The 19,937-nt window shown below is 44.2% G+C and overlaps 1 protein-coding gene across 1 annotated transcript in view; it reads left to right on the forward strand.

Annotated features, from left to right (window-relative positions):
- The window catches only part of ATP8B4 (ATPase phospholipid transporting 8B4 (putative)), a 3,619,152-nt gene that overhangs the window by 3,000,112 nt on the left and 599,103 nt on the right, over positions 1-19,937 (forward strand). The window contains exons 21-22 of the mRNA XM_086958264.1: positions 435-618; positions 7,180-7,403. Coding sequence (XP_086814390.1) covers positions 435-618; positions 7,180-7,403 — 408 coding nt within the window. The remainder of the gene's footprint in view (positions 1-434; positions 619-7,179; positions 7,404-19,937) is intronic.

The following is a 19,937-nucleotide window of genomic DNA, read 5'->3' on the forward strand; positions in this document are numbered from 1 at the left end:
TCCCCTTCCTTATGTAACCAAACTGCTTTTTGGGAGCGAGGATTTCCCACAACCCTATTTTCATGACGTTTGTAGTCAATTGATAAGATTCAAAGGAATCTCATTGTCCAAATTGAGGGTGTTGCTGTTCTGTGGCTTCTTGTGTGAATGGAATGATAGTGCCGTATGCTTTACAGTTGCTCTTCTTAAAAGGAGCGTCTCCGGTTTAGAAACCAGCATCTCCTTGGCTAATGGAATAACAAATGTTATAAAAGACACACAATAAATATGGTAAAAGTTTGTTAACTCTGTCACTTAAAACCGTTCCAGATTCAGTAGGTACTCCAAGATTTGTAATGTTTTTCAATATGTTTTTAACACAATCTGACCGATTTCAAATACAATACTTTATATACAAAAATTGTTTTTCTAACTCTAAACTAATTATATTGCAGGCATATGCCCTTGAGGGAAACTTTGAGAAGGAATTTTTAGAAGTCGCCTGTTTGTGTAAAACAGTAATTTGTTGTCGTGTCACCCCACTACAAAAAGCTCAGGTGGTGGAGCTCGTCAAGAAACACAAGAAGGCAATAACTTTAGCCATTGGAGATGGAGCAAATGATATCAGTATGATAAAAAGTAAGAAGACTTTTACACGTGCATATACACATTTTGCAGGATTCTGTTTGTTGCAATAAGCAATTTCATTGTTTGATGATTTTGTTGATAAAGTGATCCGTTTTCAAAGTCTTGCAAATATATTGTTTCGCCCTTTTGTAAGGTTTGAAATCCAACAACCTAGGTAATCACCAGAAACAACAAAATGGTTAATGTGAGTCCAAGATCTGCATCTTAAAAACACATGGTATCTGCCCTCCAAACATAGATGAGACAGCACCAGAGTCCACAGACATCCAACCAGTGAATTCTCACACATGCAAAAACAACACGTTTTTAAACAATTGCTATCTGGTTGTAAAACACTAGTGTGCACTGTGTCTACATACACATAATGAAATGCTCCTAGTAGGACAAATAGTGGCAGTAATGCTTGAGGCCAGATTATTTTTTCTAAGCAAACTTTTCTGATTTGTATTTTTGCCTCACTACTTTTAGAAGATGATTTTAGTTAAAATAAATTGTGATCTGCTGTGGGATTTCACTAATCTAATGCCACTGAAACGTTCACAAATTGTTGTAAACCCATATTGTAGACCTTTAGGATACACTAGTATCCCCCTGTTCTCTTCATAATGTCTGTTTTTGTGCTTGCTCTGAATAAATAATAGTAATAATAATATTAATAGTATCCCGAAAGTGGATGAGGATTTAGCCTTGGGTGAAAAAACAGGTGTATACTTAAAATGATGAAGTATGGACAACTATGTCTTTTTTGCCTCCATCCTTTTTGGACCATTCAAATAATAGTAATTCTTATGTAATTCTTATACAGGTTGTCAGGTAATAAGAATTACATTTAGTGTCCTGTATGTGCTTTCCAAACATAGTCAAAATGTTTAAAGGGGGATGTAATTCATGACAGCCTTCTTTGTATTGTGATTGTAGTACAGTGGCAAATACCATTAATAACATGTTATATATCTCAATTCACTATACCACAAAATTATGAACAAAATGTTTAGTCATAAACAACATTGCAGGAACACAATAGTACAATACAACAATTGTTTGCTGTTAGGATGTGTTTTTGTGTTGTTTCTGTATTACATTGTTAACCTGTTGTGTTTTGTGTTTATTATGTTGTATCATTGTTGAAAAATGGCTCTCTCTGAAGGGTCACCCCAAACCTGTTGCCTGACCTCGTTTTTGTTGCCTATAGGATTCTGAGCACTTTACCTCTGCGTAGCAGTGCTAAAGTGCATGTTCTCGCTTCTCTAAACATGGTAACATTGGGTCATAGCCAATTGGCATATTTAATTTATTTCAAAGTCCACAGTAAAGTGCAATACATACGCCCTGGGGCCAGTAAATCTTATGCTATTAGTGGGCCTGCAGCACTGATTCTGCGACCTACGTCAGTAGCACCTAACCATGTCTCAGGCTTTCTACTGCAGAGCCTTGTGTGCAGTTTTAAAATGCCATGTCGACCTGTCAAGTAAAACCTTTTGCAAGGCCTAAATCTTCCTTTTTAATACATATAAGTCACCGCTAGGGTAGGCCCTGGATAGCCTAGAGGGCAGAGTACAATGTATTTAAAAAGTAGGACATGTTCTTTCAAGTTTTACATACCCTTATAGTGAAAAACTCAAATCTTGCACTACTGCAAGGTCTATCCCTCCCCTAGGATAACATTGGGATTACCTTATTACAGCTTTTAGGTTTAATTCCCAATTGTGAAGAAAGAGACATGTTTGGTATGGTGACTCTGGAATCACCACTTAAAATCACAACTTATTGTGAAGTTGGATTTTATATTGCACTTCTAAAATGCCACTTTTAGAAAGTTGGCATTTTGTTACTTTAGCCATTTAATGCCTTCTGCTTGTCTCTGTTCAGTCTGAGTTAGGTGACAGCTGGGCTTTGTGTATTCCCTCTAGACAGCCACACACAAAGGGAGCTGAGGTCTAGTTTGATGCGCCTTCCTTGGAGATGGGAGGGAGAAGCTGGACCCAACCTCACACTTGCACCTTAATAGTCTGTGACCTGCCCACATACAAAAGTCTGTATAAACCCCACTTCCACCCCATGTAGTTGATCTGGAGCCAGGGCTGTAACGGAGGACCTTTGTGCACCTCAAAGCTTTCTTTGAAGTCTTCCTCACTTTAAAGGCACAACTGGGTATACGTCTGTCAGCGGAGTGCCGTCCTCAGGATCTGCGTGAAGATTGTTTATTCCACCTCCAGACAGCTCCAACTCAGAGAAGCTATAACAGCACTGAGGATTGGAGAGGCCAGGTGAGGGAAGGGAAGGAAGGGGACTGCTGGCAGGGAGATATGTAAAAGAAAAGAATAGATACACACAATGCCAAACACATATAGGTTAGCCAACCTTACAACTTAACATGTCTTATGTGTGCTCCAAAATCTGTTCCTTTCTCACACCCGGGAGAATCTATGACAATGCTAGGATATGTTTAAAGAGAGAAAAATAAAAATACGTTCATAAAGCACAAAACTATACCAGAAGTTGTGCCTTCTAAGAGATAACTCGAAAAAGAAGTAAGCAAAACTTCACATACGAGTTTAATTGGGAATATATCTTAGTATACAAGTTGTTTGGCCAGTGAGGTTCTGTTCATTCACTAAGAAGAAAGAACATTCCTAATATAGTAAAACACACGCATGCTTGTTCAACTCACAAGCACATTTCATCATGTTATTAATAGTGCGGGTATGAACACAAGTTTTCAGTGAGCACACTCGTAATTTTGTCCACACGATTTGCGCTTGTTCAACTTTTTCACAAGCGCGATCAATGATTGCCCTTAAATAATTAGCGTGATTGTTAAGTTGTTCACAAGCACGATCAATGAATGCCCTTAAAATAAAGAGAAATCGCCCACATGAATGTGTATCCTTTGGCTAGGATCAATATCCCCAAATGTGTCGTAAGCACCACTAACATAAGTCCCTTCTGGGAAAACACAACTCTTTAGCATGCCGCAAGCGGAAATACCTTGCCGGCCGCTAAATGTACAATAAAAGATCTTACCCTTAAAACCGGGCCAGTCTTACCTTGCCTCACGCTGCAGAACTTGATTTGGGGGCAAAACACAGCTTCTAATAGCACTGTGCCACTCCTCCAGCAGCCAGCACTAAAACACGTCTTCTTAGGCACGGGGATTTTGAATAGTGAGCCCGAGATATGTGCTCATGCTGACTCATAGGCAGTCAGCATTCAAGATGGCTGCCACTTAAGACTTCTGGGACTTGTAGTCCCTTTAAGAAACACAGGGAAAAACACGCAAGGGCTACAGGAAAAAATAAAGAAGCACCCATAGGAGGCACCAATAACTGTACCACCATCATACAGAACAAGATAAACAGACCTTATAATCATAATTATAAAAACACCTCAGCACACAGTGCGGTGGGGCAGAGAAATGGGCCTTTCCACATGGCAAATAGGATATCTGGCGCCGAGGACAGAACCACCACGGCGTTGTTGCGCCTGAGGGTGGGGCGGGCCCTAGACCACGCAACGCCACGTTAACAATGTCTAGGACCTCTGACCGCATAACTTCAGTATACTTCTGAAACTATACAACAACCAACAAACGACAGTGATGGTTTCAATGGTAGCACATCAATTTTTGTGTAAATTGAAAACTGGCATCTACTGCTGGTGCCCCTCGAGGTTAAGAACAAAACACTCCACTACCTCAGGTGTCAACCCACTATGGCGCAACTGAACCCAGTGTACATGCTGTATAAAGGGATAACCTCGGCACTCTGACATGTTCCTTAGTTTATTCGTGGAAAGTTATCTTACTCAAAGCGAGGCACCAGAAGCAGTTTACAGTTCCATTTAATGTATATAGGATACAAGCACTCGGCAACATTCTCAATACATTTGATTCAATTTAGTTGGAAAAACAAGGATTTACAATGGATCGGCAGCCGACACGTGTTTCTCTACATGGTAACTTTTTCAAGGCTTAAAAAACAAACCCGAATGTTTAGCTCAAATGCCGTATGCACCAAGGGTCTTCCTGTAAGGTTGACCAAGTCCTACTCTGTCACTGCTTATGTATCTTCTGTAGAACCACACCACACAAGTTTCATGGGTCAAATATTTGTCAATCGAAATATAAGGGTATATGGATGGCTGATTTTTTATAAAGAATGGTCCAATGTTGCCTCCAGAAGAGGTAACCAATTAGTAATGTCTTTATTTCAATTCTTCAATCCAAAGCGTACAACCTTGCTGTAAAGTTGTAAAGTTCCTAATTTTGACACCTCACAGACAAAAAATGGGCCTATAAATTGTCGAGGCACCATTGTAACTTCATGTTTTTCTAACTAAATTGAATCAAATGTATTGAGAATATTGCTGAGTGCTTGAATCCTATATACATTAAATGGTACTGTAAACTTCTTATTGCTACTTGCTTTGAAAAAGATAACTTTCCACAAATAAACTAATGAACATGTCAGAGTGCCGAGGTTATTTCTTCATATAGCCGTTCTGAAACTTTGACCACTCTGCCAGGAAGAACTGCTGTGCTGCTGAAAGAACAGCCACTCTGCTGGATTGCTGCTTTGCTGGACTCTTGTCATGCTTTGCCCTAGCTTTGCTGAGCAGCCCTGGTGCCTGCTTTTCTCCTGCCTAGGTGAGAAGGACTATACCTGCTTCACTTGAACCGAGCATGACTCCAAGGGCTTGCTGGCTTGCCTTCTGTTTTAAGTCTCAGGGATATGGAAGAGTTCAACTACCTGCATCTGCATCTAGAGTCTAAAAGCTGTGACTCTGCACTGCCAAGTGGTGCAACCCGAGTCCTGGACCATTGAAGTGAGTCTTAAGGTGGCTCTACAACCAGAACCCACATCCTCATCGGAACCAGCTTACCTTCGCCTTTGCATCAAATTTTTGTCTTTGCGTGGATCAGAACCGATGCATTCTTGTCGAAGCATTCTGAACTAGCGCATTGCCTTTGGAATTGACACATCGCCTGCTGCGGGAGCAGTAGCTGTGCATTGCATTAGAAACTGGCGCCTCATACTCGGAACTGATGCATCGCCACCATTGCGTGGAGAATCTCAATGTATCTCGCCCACTGCATGGCTCGACACTGTCTTATCGCTACTGTTGCACCTCACACCTTCTTCGATGTTGCTGCAAGCTAGGATATAGGCACTTTAAGCAGCATACCCAAGTGGGTCCCTGTATCAGGCCCGCATCCCATCACAGTTGGCCTGAATTCATGATTTTGCCCTGGTCCAGCATGACCAGATAATCCATTTAAGCGCTTATTGCTTCTAATTGCTATTTTACATTTATTCTTTGGAAATTCATATCTTAACTTCTACTTGCTGGATTTTTGTCGTTTTGGTCTTGTTTTATTTATAAAATTAACCTCTGTTTCTAGCCTAGTGTGGAGTGTTTTTTGATATTTTCACTGTGTTACTGTTTGAAGTGTTGCACAAATACACTACACATTGCCTCTCAAGTTAAGCCTGACTGCGCTATGCAAAGCTATTAGAGGGTGAGCACAGGATAGCTTAGGGTGTGTTTGTTACTTACCTTGGCTGGGATTGTGGTTCCTGCTTGGACAGAGTGCATGCCTCTGCCAAACAGATCCTCAGCTGAATTGTAGTCTTGTGAGGTTCATGAAGGCAGTGGAAAAGTAAATGCCAAAACTTGACTCTTGACTGTCATTCAGATATTCTTCGCAGCCCACGACTCTCAGCCCACGACTCTCAGCTGAACTGTAGTTTTGAGAAGTTGTTGATGGTAGTGGAAAAGAAAAATATTAAAGACTGGTTTCGTAATTGTCTTTTAGATAATTCTCATACTCCACGATCCTCAGTTGAACTGTAGTCTTGTGAAGTTCATGAAGGTAGAGGAAAAGAAACTGCCCAGACTTGATTCTTAATTGTCTTTTAAATCATTTTACTATAGAACTTATACCTACTCTCAGTCGTTTAAAAAACTGGGATCCTATGATTTAATTGGAAAGGAAAAATTGTGTGTGGTGATACATTCTTCATTGTATATAAATGGAATTTAAAGGTTGCAGTAATATATTGTTTTTTTTACATATAGATTTACAGCTTGAATTGCAATGGTTTTAACTAACTATGCAAATAAACTAGTATTTACTTACTTACTACTTACTTACTCTGCCAAACAGAAACCAAATTTCTAACAGTCATTAATGCAGGATATGTTTTGTGGAGTTGTGTTTTAATGTGTTGTTGCATTGCATTGTGTTTTTGGGTGGTTGCAGCACAATTCATTCAAATTTCAGAGAAAAATAAACATTTACCGAATAGGTGTGACATTCTGCTTTCTCTTGAAGTTTCAGAAGGTACACCTATTCACGTAACAAGGCTTTGTGAAATCACCCGTAAAATACGAATTTCATACTGTTCCTCGTATAAAAACAGTTTTAGGTTTGCACTTTGTACAATACACGTCAGTTCAGTATCGTCTTAGTCTTTATCATGTAACTCTTAGGAAGTCTGTAGTGACATTTGAGTATTTTAAAACTTGTTTCTGTTCATCTAAAATTTGCAGCTGCACACATTGGTGTGGGAATCAGTGGTCAAGAAGGAATGCAAGCAGTTTTAGCCAGTGATTACTCTTTTGCGCAGTTCAGATACCTTCGAAGGATTCTTCTTGTACACGGAAGATGGTCGTACTTCAGAATGTGCAAATTCTTGTGTTATTTTTTCTACAAAAACTTTGCTTTCACACTGGTGCACTTTTGGTTTGCCTTCTTCTGCGGTTTCTCCGCACAGGTCAGTATGTAAATTCAATGTAACTGTGATGTTATTTACAAATGAATTCCATATTTTCATCTGATCCTAAAGAGTTTACATATAAAACGACTTTATAGTATGTTCTGCATCCTCTAGGTAAGATTTAAAACAATACATTTAATTTCCACTTCATTTTCTATTTGAAGAGTATATGTATTATTGGAAATTGAGGCTGCCCAATGAAACATTATTTGTAGTAGCGGTATTGTAGAAATAAATGCGTTTTCACACACTTATTAATACAGCGCACCTGTCAAATATGAACGTATGCATGTATGTGGTATTTAATGAGCACCGACCCAACCAAAAGGCTCTAGGACATTTTACAAGGTCAAAGGCACATACACAATAGTGAGTGGAGCAGAAGCTGCAAATGGAGGTGGACTGTTACTACATCGTGATGCTGCTTTGGTTTATGACCATGATGCACCATACCATGTGGTATTATACAAATGCTTACTGCTTAAAAAAACAAACAAATATATATATTTTTTTATTATTAACCCCTTTGCTGCGGCGGCAATTCCGTCACAGCACTGGGGTGTAGGGGGGGGCGGCGCGGCGCTCTCCTGCTGGTGACGGAACCGCTCCGTCATCAGCCTCTGTAGCGCTGTGCTTATGACGGAGCGGTTCCGTCATGGCCCCGCCCGCTCAATAGAACGCGCCGCGCAGGCGCGGCGAGCGGACCATGACTGAACCGCTCCGTCATCAGCACAGCGCTACCGAGGCTGTTCCGTCATCAGCGCGGAACGGGTTAAGATATTTATTTTATGTCTTTTTTTCATCGTAGTTCTTTATTTTATGACCAATGAGTGTACAGTATGGAAGACAGTGTTTTCCCATCTATATATACAACACCATCACGAAAATTGAAAATGAGTTACAATCATGCCCTGTGCGCAACCCAGTCATCAATGTCCAAAGGTCGCAGGAGTCAAACACAATGTATGGACCAATATAACCATTATTAACTTTAAATCCATAACCTAACTGAGCTCAGGCATTCACTAATCGGGTCTATTGGGTATCCTCAACGACCCCACCCCACATGTGTGGGTGTCCGCTGCTCGGTGACCAAGGCTTAATTAGGGTGGTACAGATGAGGAGGGGTGGGGGGGCAGTTCCGGCCCAATCTCGTTTCTGCTGGTCAAATCAGAGACCACATGGAGACCTACGAAGGTTTCCTTAGTGTTGTTTGAGTCATACCTCCATTCAAACATGGATATTTAATTTAATCACCTCGGGCATAATGTCAGATTTTACCTTGATTTTCTCAAGAATGGCGTCCCAGTGTGTGCATCTGCCCAAGGAACTGACGAGGGATCTATTTCCGCCATAGTCTACTTGTACAAGTCTCATAGCCATTCCTCTGCTAATGCAGCCTGCCATGTCATTGCTATGTGCCTCTTTGACAACACCACTGTTAGGTCGATAAATCTGCAGAGAGGTTTCATTCTCTTGTTGCACTTAGCTATGCCCAACACAGATTGATCTATCCCTAATGGGAAGTGCTTCCCTGTGAGCTCTGAAATGGTCCACATTATCCCTTCCCAAAATTGTTCTATCACTGGGCATGCCCACACCAGGTGGATAAGATCAGCTTCTGTTATCGGGCAAAGTGGGACCGTGTGGATGCTCCTGGCTACTTGCACTCCATGTGCACCGTTATCAAACATGTAATGCAGATAGTTGAATTGTACCGCAGTCTAGAGTTTTTGGAAATAAGTTTCTCTCTGCTTAGCCCCCATTCCAGTTGTCAGGTTGTATCTCCCAGCCTATACCTCCTCCCACCATTCTTTCAACAGGCACAGTAGTGATCCCTCCTGTCGAAACCGGGTGGTGTATAGGCATTAAGCCTGGGCGGGGTTCACAAAAGAAACTCTGTCGCGCTACTACTTGGAGCTCCGCAGGAGATAAATGCCGTTCGCAGTGATTTTCAGTGCCAGGTGCTTGTCTGTGCTGTGCAATCATCGCTAACGGCACCATGCACAGCGCAAGCGGGCGCTGCTTCCTTTCTGCCGCTCAAGTAGATTTTTACTTGAGCGGCAGCTTTCTCAACACGAACAGATGATTTCTCAATGCGAGCGGGCACGAGCATACACGACAACTCTTAATAAGAAATCTGACTTTCCCCGTTGAGAAATCTCAATGGTAGGTTGATTTTCCACGCTTGCGAACTTGATGTTGACGATCGAGAATGAGGAAAAATCTCAACGGGAGGTGGATTTTCCTCGCTTCCGCTCGCCAACTTGATGTTGACAAACACGAGCGAGGGAAAAAACTCTGCTCTAGTTTTTCAGAACTGTGCGTGATGCAGATTGCTGAAAACTGTAAAAACTCAGGGAGCGGAGTGGAGTTCACCTCCAGACTTAATAGGCATGTAATTGCTTGCCTGACGTCGCCAAGTGTAAGGAGAGCCTGGAGTAAGGGTGACATATTAGGTGCCTCTCGTTCCAGCATCCAATTGGATACTGCTATTCTACTCAGTGCTTTGTACACTAGGAATTGTTCAGGACCCAAACCATGTTCAACCTGGAGTTCTTCAAATGTTTTCATATCCCTGTCCGTGATTATATCCCCCACCGTTCCCATATGTCTGCCTCATGCTAGTGGTGTATGTCATGCAGTGTTGTCAGTCTAGCTGAATACAGCAGGGACCATAGTGGTAATTCGGGTGCATATGGTAAAGGAGGCAGTTTTTTCATGACATTTGGCATCCAGCATAGTTTGGCTACTGTTGTCAAGTAGAGGTGTCTGCCTCTACAATCTCTGTGTATCTTCAACCATTGTATAATGGACCGGTGTCCCAAATGTGATTGCACATCCAGTGTCTCCCTATATCTTGACATTGCTATCCATGTCATAGGCCATTGTATTCGTGCTGCAGCATAGTAAAGCTCATAATATGGTGCTCCTAGGTCCCCTTTATCTAATGGAGCATACCGTGTTTGAAGTGCCACTCAGCGGCTGCTATCTCTCCAAATCAAGGCTGTGAATAACAATTGTGTTTCCTTAAATGGAATAGGTGAACCCCTAGGTATTTAAAGGTCGTGGGTTTCACACACACCATCCCGTTGGAAAGCTCTGTTGTCCCTCCTTTGGCATCTTGATCAAGGGGAACACGCATGACTTATTCCAATTAACCTATAACTATGATACCACCCCAAAGTCATCCACTGTTTCCATTACCTGCAATAGTTTCCCATTCCTTATAGTCTCTCTACAAAAGTAAATAATCGGCATAAAGAGACACCATGTTCCAGCAGTCGCGACCTGGAAGCAGCAGTGGGGTGGGGAGGAAGGGGCGGGAGGTGGGCGGGGGAGTAATTGGTTAAAAACACTTACCTCTCGGACCGCCTAGCTGGCCGGCTTCAGCCGCCTCTCCTGCATCCTCTTCCTGGGAGAAACCAGAAGCAGGAAGCACCATGGCTCCCAATGCTCCCTGCAGCCAATCACAACGCTGTAATGCAGCGTTGTGATTGGTCTGAGCGCCATGACACAGCACTCAGCCAGGGGCTTGAGGGGTGGCATGTTCTCCATGTTGGCTGTAATGCAGCCTGCATGGAGGACAGGGAAAGTTTGCATGACTGTTTTTGGCGGCCCGAGAAGGACGGCCAAAAGTCATTGTTCACTTAGGAGTGTTCTAATACTCCTTCTCTGCTCTGCAGCCCCGACCCGCCCCCTCACGCAAGCTTCCCAGTAGGAGGACAAAATTAAGTGATAACATAATGTTATCATTTAATTTTTTTCTTTCCTTTGCTGCTTTATGGCAGTGGGGCAACACTCCTCCACCTTTGCAAAGGAGCTGCAACTATGTACCCGGTCATGTCCATCAAAATCACCCAATCCGTTGCCTTTGTGTGCAGCACGCTAGTCAGGATCTTCATGGCTGGTGCAACAATGGGGTGAGGGGGTAACCCTGGCTGGTGCCCCTCTGTACGTTTATGATATCTGATATTACCTCATATGTGTGCACTCTTGCCATGGGGGCTGCATATAGAAGCCACACCCAGCAACAACTCCAGTCCGTTCTCCGCAATACTTCCATCAGTTATGCCCACCCCGCTTTTTAAATAATACACAGTGCAATCCAACGGTCCTCCTAGCGGCGTCTTGCCCTGGTCCTTATGCTGAACCGGGGGTGCAGGTTTTAGAAGGTATTCCGCACTTGTATAAATCTGTTCTGGTTCGATGTACTAGTTGTCTGTACTATAGGTAGTAATTGGTTTGCTAGTACCTTTCTCAGTATTTTGTAGTCTAAATTCAATGATGAAAGATGGCAGTAGGAGGCCACTGATGGAAGGTCTCATCCCAGTTTCAGGAGCACCACAATCCATCATTCTCTTAATGAAGAGGGGAGGCAACCTTTGTGTTTCACTGCTTCATACAGCATTAATAGAATGGTGGCAACACTTGGTGTGCACACTGCATAAAATTCTACCAGTACCCAATCTAGACCTGATGTTTTACCCCATGCCATCTGTTGGATGGCCCTTTTGACTTTATGGATTGTTAGCGATTCTTCAAGTTTCAATTTCTCAGGTGCATTAATTGCAGAGAGCATAGTTATATCTAAGAAGCTTTGAAGCTGATCGGGGTCCCCGCATGTGATGAGGTGTACAGGAATGCATAGTAAGATTAGAATACCACGTTAATCTCTGCTCCAGTATTCACTATCTTCCCTTCTGGGGTACGGATTGCTCCTAGAGTCGTGTGCAGTTGGTCAGTGCATAATACTCAGGCCAGTAAGCTCCCCATCTTGTTACCCCTCCACATGTGACCCAGCCTTGATGTTCCAGCTGACATAGTCTTTCTTGTGTGACTCAGTAAATATTCAGGTGGTACCAGCACCCTCATACTTCATTCCATGTCCTCCTAAGACCTCAAACCATCACCTTGAATGCACCGCTTCTCCCCAGTATCTGTCGATGTGTTCTTATTCTTCTTGAAGAATCTCTTAATGTGGTCTCCAATCATGGAGCAGAATACCATATCATTTAGCACCTCCGGCTACAGTTTCTGCGTTGTCACCTGCGGTAATTTGTGACCCCATTAAAAGGAAAGTTTAAGTGGGCAGTGATCAGATTGGAAGGCAGCCTAAGTACTCCACATCAATCACCTTATTGGTCATGCCCACTGTACAATAGTATAAATATATTCTTGTGTGGAGGGAATGCAGTCCTGCATATAAGGAATACTTGAATAATCATGATTGGGTGGTAGTGAACAACAAAATCAGGTTGCACCTCGCATATAAGTGGAAGTAAAGATTAAAAAGAAAGGAACATGTGTTCTATACAGGAATCGGTCACATTACACCACCCACCTAGTGTTAAAAATAATCAGAAAATCCAATACTCAATGTATAATAGTTTATCATAAAGCACCACCACAATGTAACAATCTTGGACTGTTGGAGAAACAGGTGCAAGGATTAGTTGATACACATAAAGAATAAATTGGAAATATGCAGAAGATTATCAGAGTTCAAACAATAGAAGGTCCTTTGTTTGACGTTACAGATGCTTTTAATTTTCAAAGATGAACAGTCTGGATAGTAGTCCACAAGTGAGCAAGATCAAAGATGAATACAGCTGACACATGTTTCGTTGAATGACAACTTTTTCAAGCTCCAAAAATAAAGGATTTCCACCAAATCCTACTCCACATCAACTTGCTTGAGCTCCCAGTGATTCCTTTAGCATTGAAATACTTTCTTCCTTCAATCAAGAGAAAGCTGATTCATGTGTTCACAGACAACACCACCGCCATGAGCTACTGCAACAAACAGGACGGGGTGCGGTCATGGACCCTTTGTCTAAAAGTCCTACATCTCTGGACGTGGCCGGCACAGCAGGGCATATTCCTCGTTGTTCAATATCTGGTAGTTTCTCTGAACACCATGGCAGTCCAACTCAGCTACTGATGCCTAGCAGATCACTATTGGCTTCTTCATTCGGAGGTCGTTCAAGGTCTCTTTCAACAGTGAGTAGAGCCTTGGTTAGATCTCTTTGTCTCTGACGAGAAAGTGTAATGTCAGCAGTTTGGCATGCTGGAGTTTCCAAGGCTGCGGCTTCTTCCCTCTGTCAAGTTTTGCCTTTTATTTTGACCCATGCCCAGCAGGACCCACAGAGACATTACTTTGGTTCTTACCTTCCTGATGTGTTCACCATTTGAACCTCTGCACAACTGCTCCCTGCAGCTGCTTGCAATCAAAACAGCCTTTTTAGAGGCAATTACTTCTGCTAGGAGGGTGAGCGAAGAAATATTTCCGTATCTAGCCTGATGCCTGGGAAATTCAAGGGAAAGAAATCCGAGACTATATCATTTCTCCACCTTATAAGGCGTTTCCGAAGGTAAGTAACTTGTCCTTTAATTTTCACATTATGCACTTCTCCACAAAAAGCTTTATGCTGGATTCTTTTATCCAAATCCTGATGTCTGTTTCTTGATTTAAGACTCTGGTGTTTATATACTTGTCTTAATTTTGAGACATGACTTTGTGGTATTCAAGTTCAGGTGATGCTGATGACATGCAGGAGGTTGTCTGAGGAACTGTCATCTTATACCACATTTCTATTTATGATACATCGCCCCTCTCCACATGAAGAATATGAACCACACAGAAGCGGAGGTGCAGAAAAGAGCCATGCAGAGTGCCAATCAATCTGGAGACAGAAGGACTTTCCAAGAGGCTGAAGGAATATAGAACTACGGAACATGGAGAGCAGTGGGTGTGTGCTTATGGATAAGCTTGTCGACTGCATGAAGTAAATCTGTATAAAGAGGCCTGAGACCACCGGAGATACTCTGAGATTACGGTTGATGCACAGGTGGCAGCAACCTGTTTGTTCAAGGGACACCCTTTCCAAGGGCACATTTGCAGGATGGTCATATTAGGAGATGGTGGTGTGACGGCCCCTGGAAGGGGACTGCAGGGGTGACACACACAGGCAAAGGATATTAGTTGATCCTAAGCAGTGACACCTAAGCCAATGCATTTTAAATAAGATTGCAAGGAATGGAAAAAGGACTTGGTAGTCCACAAGGAAAATACAGACAAGTGTAACAGTTTGCAACTCCAACCCTCTTAATCAGAGGGCTGGAACTTTTGGTAGGTCTGCTCAGTGTACTCTACTTGACTTGCAGCAGTAACATGAATGTCTGGCCTCAGTTGACTCTGTGACTTGCCTTCACTAACATGTGGCCTCCTGAAGATAGGGCCCTTGACTCTGCCCCCTGTCCTTGATAAGATTGCCGGATGTGTTAAAGTATGCCTAGGAAAGAGATTTGGGCATGCTGACCTGTTTAGTTGTTATAACTCACTTGCTTTGTGCTCTTACTGGACCCTTCTGGTGGATCAGTTGTTCTGAACCTCTGTGCCTTTGGGAATGATGGGTGGCCCCTTCTTTCCTTAAAGATCCACTTTTGTCCCTGGATGCAGGACATGTGACAGTGGTGTTACATGCCAGCAGTAACCTTTTTAGGCTGGATAGTGTAGCTATTGAAAACAAAAACTACCCGCCATGAGGGGCTTGCTTGACATACAATGACTATTTGTGGGCTAACCAATGAACTCACAAGGTAATGGTGAATGGTAATGTGAGCATGTATACGAAAAGGAGCAAAAATTGCATTAACAATTTAATATTCTTTACATTTGTATGTATCCGCTGTCTAATTTCTGAAGCCCCCTGCTTTGTGCCACAAGACTTATGTCTCTGGGTTTTACATATAACACTTCTGGTGCCCTTGAATGGAAGGCAACAGGAGGTCGAGGCAATTCTTTTGTACTCATTGTTTGGCTGATAAAAACCCTTCTTCTGTCTCTGTGTTTATTGTGAGTGCACAGGCAGCTTCAAAATGGATTTTAGTGTTAGCTGTCGGAGGACACTGGGATTAACAACGTACACTCCACCACACACCGTCAGTTCTCGGAGACTCACTTTAGTGTGGCCAAACAGTTTTGCCCTCTTGAAAATGCTCAAAGTGGGTAACATTGGCCCCGGGATATGTAGCCCAAGCGTTAGGATTTGTTCATAATTCCTTCCCAGCCACTAGCTCATGACAGACATGCATTTGGAAGCTCCAGGCACAGAGTTTAAAACACTGCTGTACATGAGGAAGAACAGAAGAGCACTGGACTTGCGGTCTGTGACCTGAAAGGTTCCCTGAAGGAGTGGACCTGCTCCCTCTTGTACCCGTGACAAAGAAGTGGACTCCCAAGGGTTGTAAGGATGACTTCCTGTTCAAGCTACATAGATACAAAAAGTTACAAGACATCTTTCCTGCACCTGCTCAACTGACCAGTGACACATGGATTTGGGCAGGACCCTTACCCTGTTTTTGACCTCTGCCTGATGACCTGTTAGTCACTAAGAGCCTCCCCCTGATGTCGTGGGTGGAGGGGGGGAAATGGTACAGTACTCATGTGGTAGATTCGTACTTAAACGACTGAAGGCTAAATGTACCTAGGTGAGGCTTTGCGATTACCAAATAGTGAATTGTTGGGATTTGGTAATTGCAAACAAAAATCTACTAATGTGTGTTTAACACATTTTCCTATTCTTTGCGGGTTGCACATAGACCTAACGCATTAATACTCATGAGGTTGGTCTCAGTTTGCAACCAATTGCGAATCACAAAAATCACAGGGATAGTGACCTGCTGGGGTCGGCAGGCCACCTTGTCAGTGATTGCTTTTTAAAATGCAGCACGTTCCTTAATGGAATATGGGATGTGTTTCAAAAAGAAAAACAAAAAGTTTACATTTTTTAAGAGTACGCAATAGTTCGTGAGACCACTTCCTGCTCCTAAAACATGTTTTTATAAACATTTGCAAAGGGTAAGGAGTCCCAGGGAGCCATAGCCTTTTTGTGAACGGGTTACCACCTACTTCAAGTTCACACATACCATTGTGATTTGATATTAGGAAGGGATGCCCTGAACACGCCCTTTCCTACTAACGAATAGCAAACCCAATTTGCGATTCGGTAATAGGTTACTGTTAGAAATGGGATCTCTGGTTGGCTAAGGCTTGCGCCAAAGCCAGGCAGAGACCACCACTCTAGTCAGGGCACGGGAGGTACACACCAAAGATAACCCCTGCTCACCCCCTTGGTAGCTTGGCACGAGCAGGCAGGCTTTTCCCGGAGACCATGTGTAAAGCCTTTGCGCACGCACACAGCAACAACATCCCAGGCACACCACAAAAGGAACTCCACACAAGGTTATATAAAGAATAACCTTTGTATTCTAATAACCCATTAGAATAGTAAACACATAATATACATGATGCCACCTGGCACTGGGTCATATTTACAAGGGATTATATACACCTGACTGGGCCCAGTGGACCACTGTCAGAACTTTCACGAAGCGAACTTAGTCAAAGTAAAACAGGTCATAAACGTACAACCAGTAACCACTGGTAATCACTGTACTTAGCATCGGCCTGTAACATAAACTACATTATGCACAGTATCACATCAGGCACAAATTACATTCTGCGCCAACCTGACCAGCATAAACACAATATGCAATCTTCTCCTAAGTCTAAATGCATTAGACCCTAACCTCCTAAGTATAACTCACATTAGGGGCATAAATCACACAGTGGAACATAATCTCACTAGCATAAACCATAATATGTGAACCAACCTCATAATCATAAAAGTACATTTAGAGGTATAACACAGGGTGCATAAAACATAGTAAATACATTACATTTCCTCACACCACATAAATCACATTTAGCACATAATCTCCTAACAAAGACCATAGTAGAGGCATAGATTACATTAGGGCCTAGCGCCCTACAAACCTCCCAGTCCCCCTGGCCAACTGGCCATCTTCAAGGGGGATCAAATGCCCTATGTCCCAAGAGTTAGTGCGCGCTGCCAAGGCAGCGAAAGTCAAGGGTGTGCACTCTGCGCAGGCCTAAAGGTTGCAGCTGGCACTAAGTGCTGTGGGGCTGTGAATGTCAGGGGCAAAGGAGTGCATCTAACTCCTAAATCAACATGCCCCTGGAAGAAATAATAGCCTAAACGGTGCAGCTGCCCACAACTTGCTGGGCTCCCAATGTGCCCCTAGAACATGTATGAAAGTGTTGCAGCTGCCAGCGCTGGTGTGGCTCAGCTGATAATACAGTAAAGGGGTCCTGGCACATCTGTGCCTTCGGGGCCTCCCTTGGGCTTCTTAAACAATGTTGCCCCCATAGGTGCCGCTCCCCCCTGTTAGGTGGGGCAGCTAGAGAAATCACCAAACTGTTGGGGGCATGGGGAGCATCACTGGCCCCTCTGGGCCCTTTTTGCACCAAAGACAAAATATGCCCTCTTCGTTGGAACGACCTAGGCTCTGTAAACAAATATGCCCCCCAAAGAATTGCCTCTCAGGCATTGGAGCGGCCCACTGCTGGACGGGGCCGCTCTGACAGTGTGGCTCTTCCAGACACTATGTACATTCACCGGCTCACTGGCGCTGCTCCAGGCCTCTTTGGACTTCTCCTGGGACCCAGGACTTCGGACTCTTTCTGCCGTGCTGCTCCGGTTTCCACTGAGCACTTCTCCTGACGCTGCGGGGCTCCCTCATCACCACGGGAGTCCCGACTGGCTTCGGGGGCCTCTCCTCTTCACCTCGGCCCCCTCCTGGGACACGGGACTCTCAGTGATTTTCTTGAAGTGGAACGCAGGGTGGGCTCCCGCTAAGGCAGCATAAGGCGGTGTGGGCACCCGCCATTACAATAAACTAAGAATGCGGATATACTGCGGGGTAGGCACCTGCTAAATATAAATGTAAAGTGGCCATGTGGGGTGGGCACCCCTTATTCAAAATAGCAGGAGAGCGGGGTGGATACCCTCTGTCCATAATTGCAATTAACCATCCAAACCCGGGGTGGGCACCCGCTCCCTACGTTGGGATCCCCTCAATCGATTGCAGCATCGTGCCCAAAGACGGAGTGCTCCTCAGCAACAGAGAGCCAAGCGCTCTCCCAAGTAGAGGCAATGTGCTCATAGGACGCCAAGGATCCACAGGCCCAGCAGCAGGCAAAGATCCAGGAGAGGCTCCAGGGGCAGAGCTGGGTCCAGGGGCCAGCACACAGGGCCCTCCAGTAGGGAGGCATCCCCATGGCGGTCCCTCCTGGGCCCCAGCATCAGCAAGGCCCCCCTCCGTCAGGAACAGAACAGGTGAACCTTTTCATGGGGTCACAGCTCCTATATTGATAAGCCCTTTTCCTTTGTGTCACAGCACACGGCTTCTGAATACCAGTTAGGACTGGTTTAGGGGAGCTTTGGAGCACTTTGTTTTGCTGAGCTCCTCTCTCCTTTGTCAGGTGGGGGCTCAGTGATTAGACGCACCTCAGGGGGCGGAGCCAGCATTGTGGAGGGAAGGCACAGCCCTATTCATGTCCTAGGTGCAACTCCCCTCCCATCTACATGCAGATCTCTCAATTCACCACTGGGCAGACTCCCCCTGTCTTCTGGAGCCACCCACGCCTCTCAGCTCCTGTCAATCACAAGCCAGACATGCAATCCCCGAAGAAATCCCCGTCAACGCCGCAACCGTCGATGACCTCGTCGACGTCATCGTCAACGATGCCATCTGGATCAGTCGTCGCCGTCCCGATAACGGAACCTACCTTAAAGAGTGCATATGTTCATCTAAAAATGACCAAACGCACACTGACATCGGATTTAACCTCTCCGAGCAGAGTCCAGGCTTTACCTCCTGCGCAGCTCCTGGACTCAGATGACTCAGATGATGGCTCTATGTTCCAGACACCTACTAGCCCATCCGAACTGAACGTAAAATACCACAAGAGCTTGGATTATGAGGAACAACAACAGGAAGAACCAATAGATTACCAGGAGGTATTCCAGCCTCCTCCCCTTCAACCTATGATTTGTCTACCTGCATCTATAGTCACTGATCTTCAGTGTTTGATTGCAGATTATAAACAGAGGTTCCCATCTACGCCTACGCCTCTACCACCTCCAGTGGTTTCTCCTCCACCTAGGCCTCGGCCTTCGCCTCTATTACTGCAGCCGGAACCTGTTCCCTCACAACCTCCACCATCCTCGGATGATGAAGAGGAGGCGCAACAACATGAAGAAGGGGAACTCAGGACTCCCATGACGAATAGAACGATTATGTCATTCCATGTCTGGCATCTCCTGTGCCTACGCAAGCCGATTCCACCCCGGAGGACATTGGGGGGTTCCATAATATGCCGGAAAGGGCGGCTTTGTGTTTCAAAATTCCTATTACAACTCAACAACAAGACAGTTTTGTTTACGATTTTAAGGAACCCTTCAGAAAGGCTGTCAGGTCCATACCTATCATCGACTACATTTGGAATCAGGGGTTAAGGTCATGCATAACCCTTCTTCCTTGCCCCCAGTGCTGCCTAGGCTGGACAAGAAATATAGGGCTCCAAACACGGCTCCAGGTTGCCTTACTGGCCATCCCAAACCGGACTTGGTCATTACTCAAGCAGCCCAGCGTAAATCGAAA

Source organism: Lissotriton vulgaris, chromosome 2_1 (assembly GCF_964263255.1).
Source record: "Lissotriton vulgaris chromosome 2_1, aLisVul1.2, whole genome shotgun sequence".
Classification (NCBI taxonomy): domain Eukaryota; kingdom Metazoa; phylum Chordata; class Amphibia; order Caudata; family Salamandridae; genus Lissotriton; species Lissotriton vulgaris.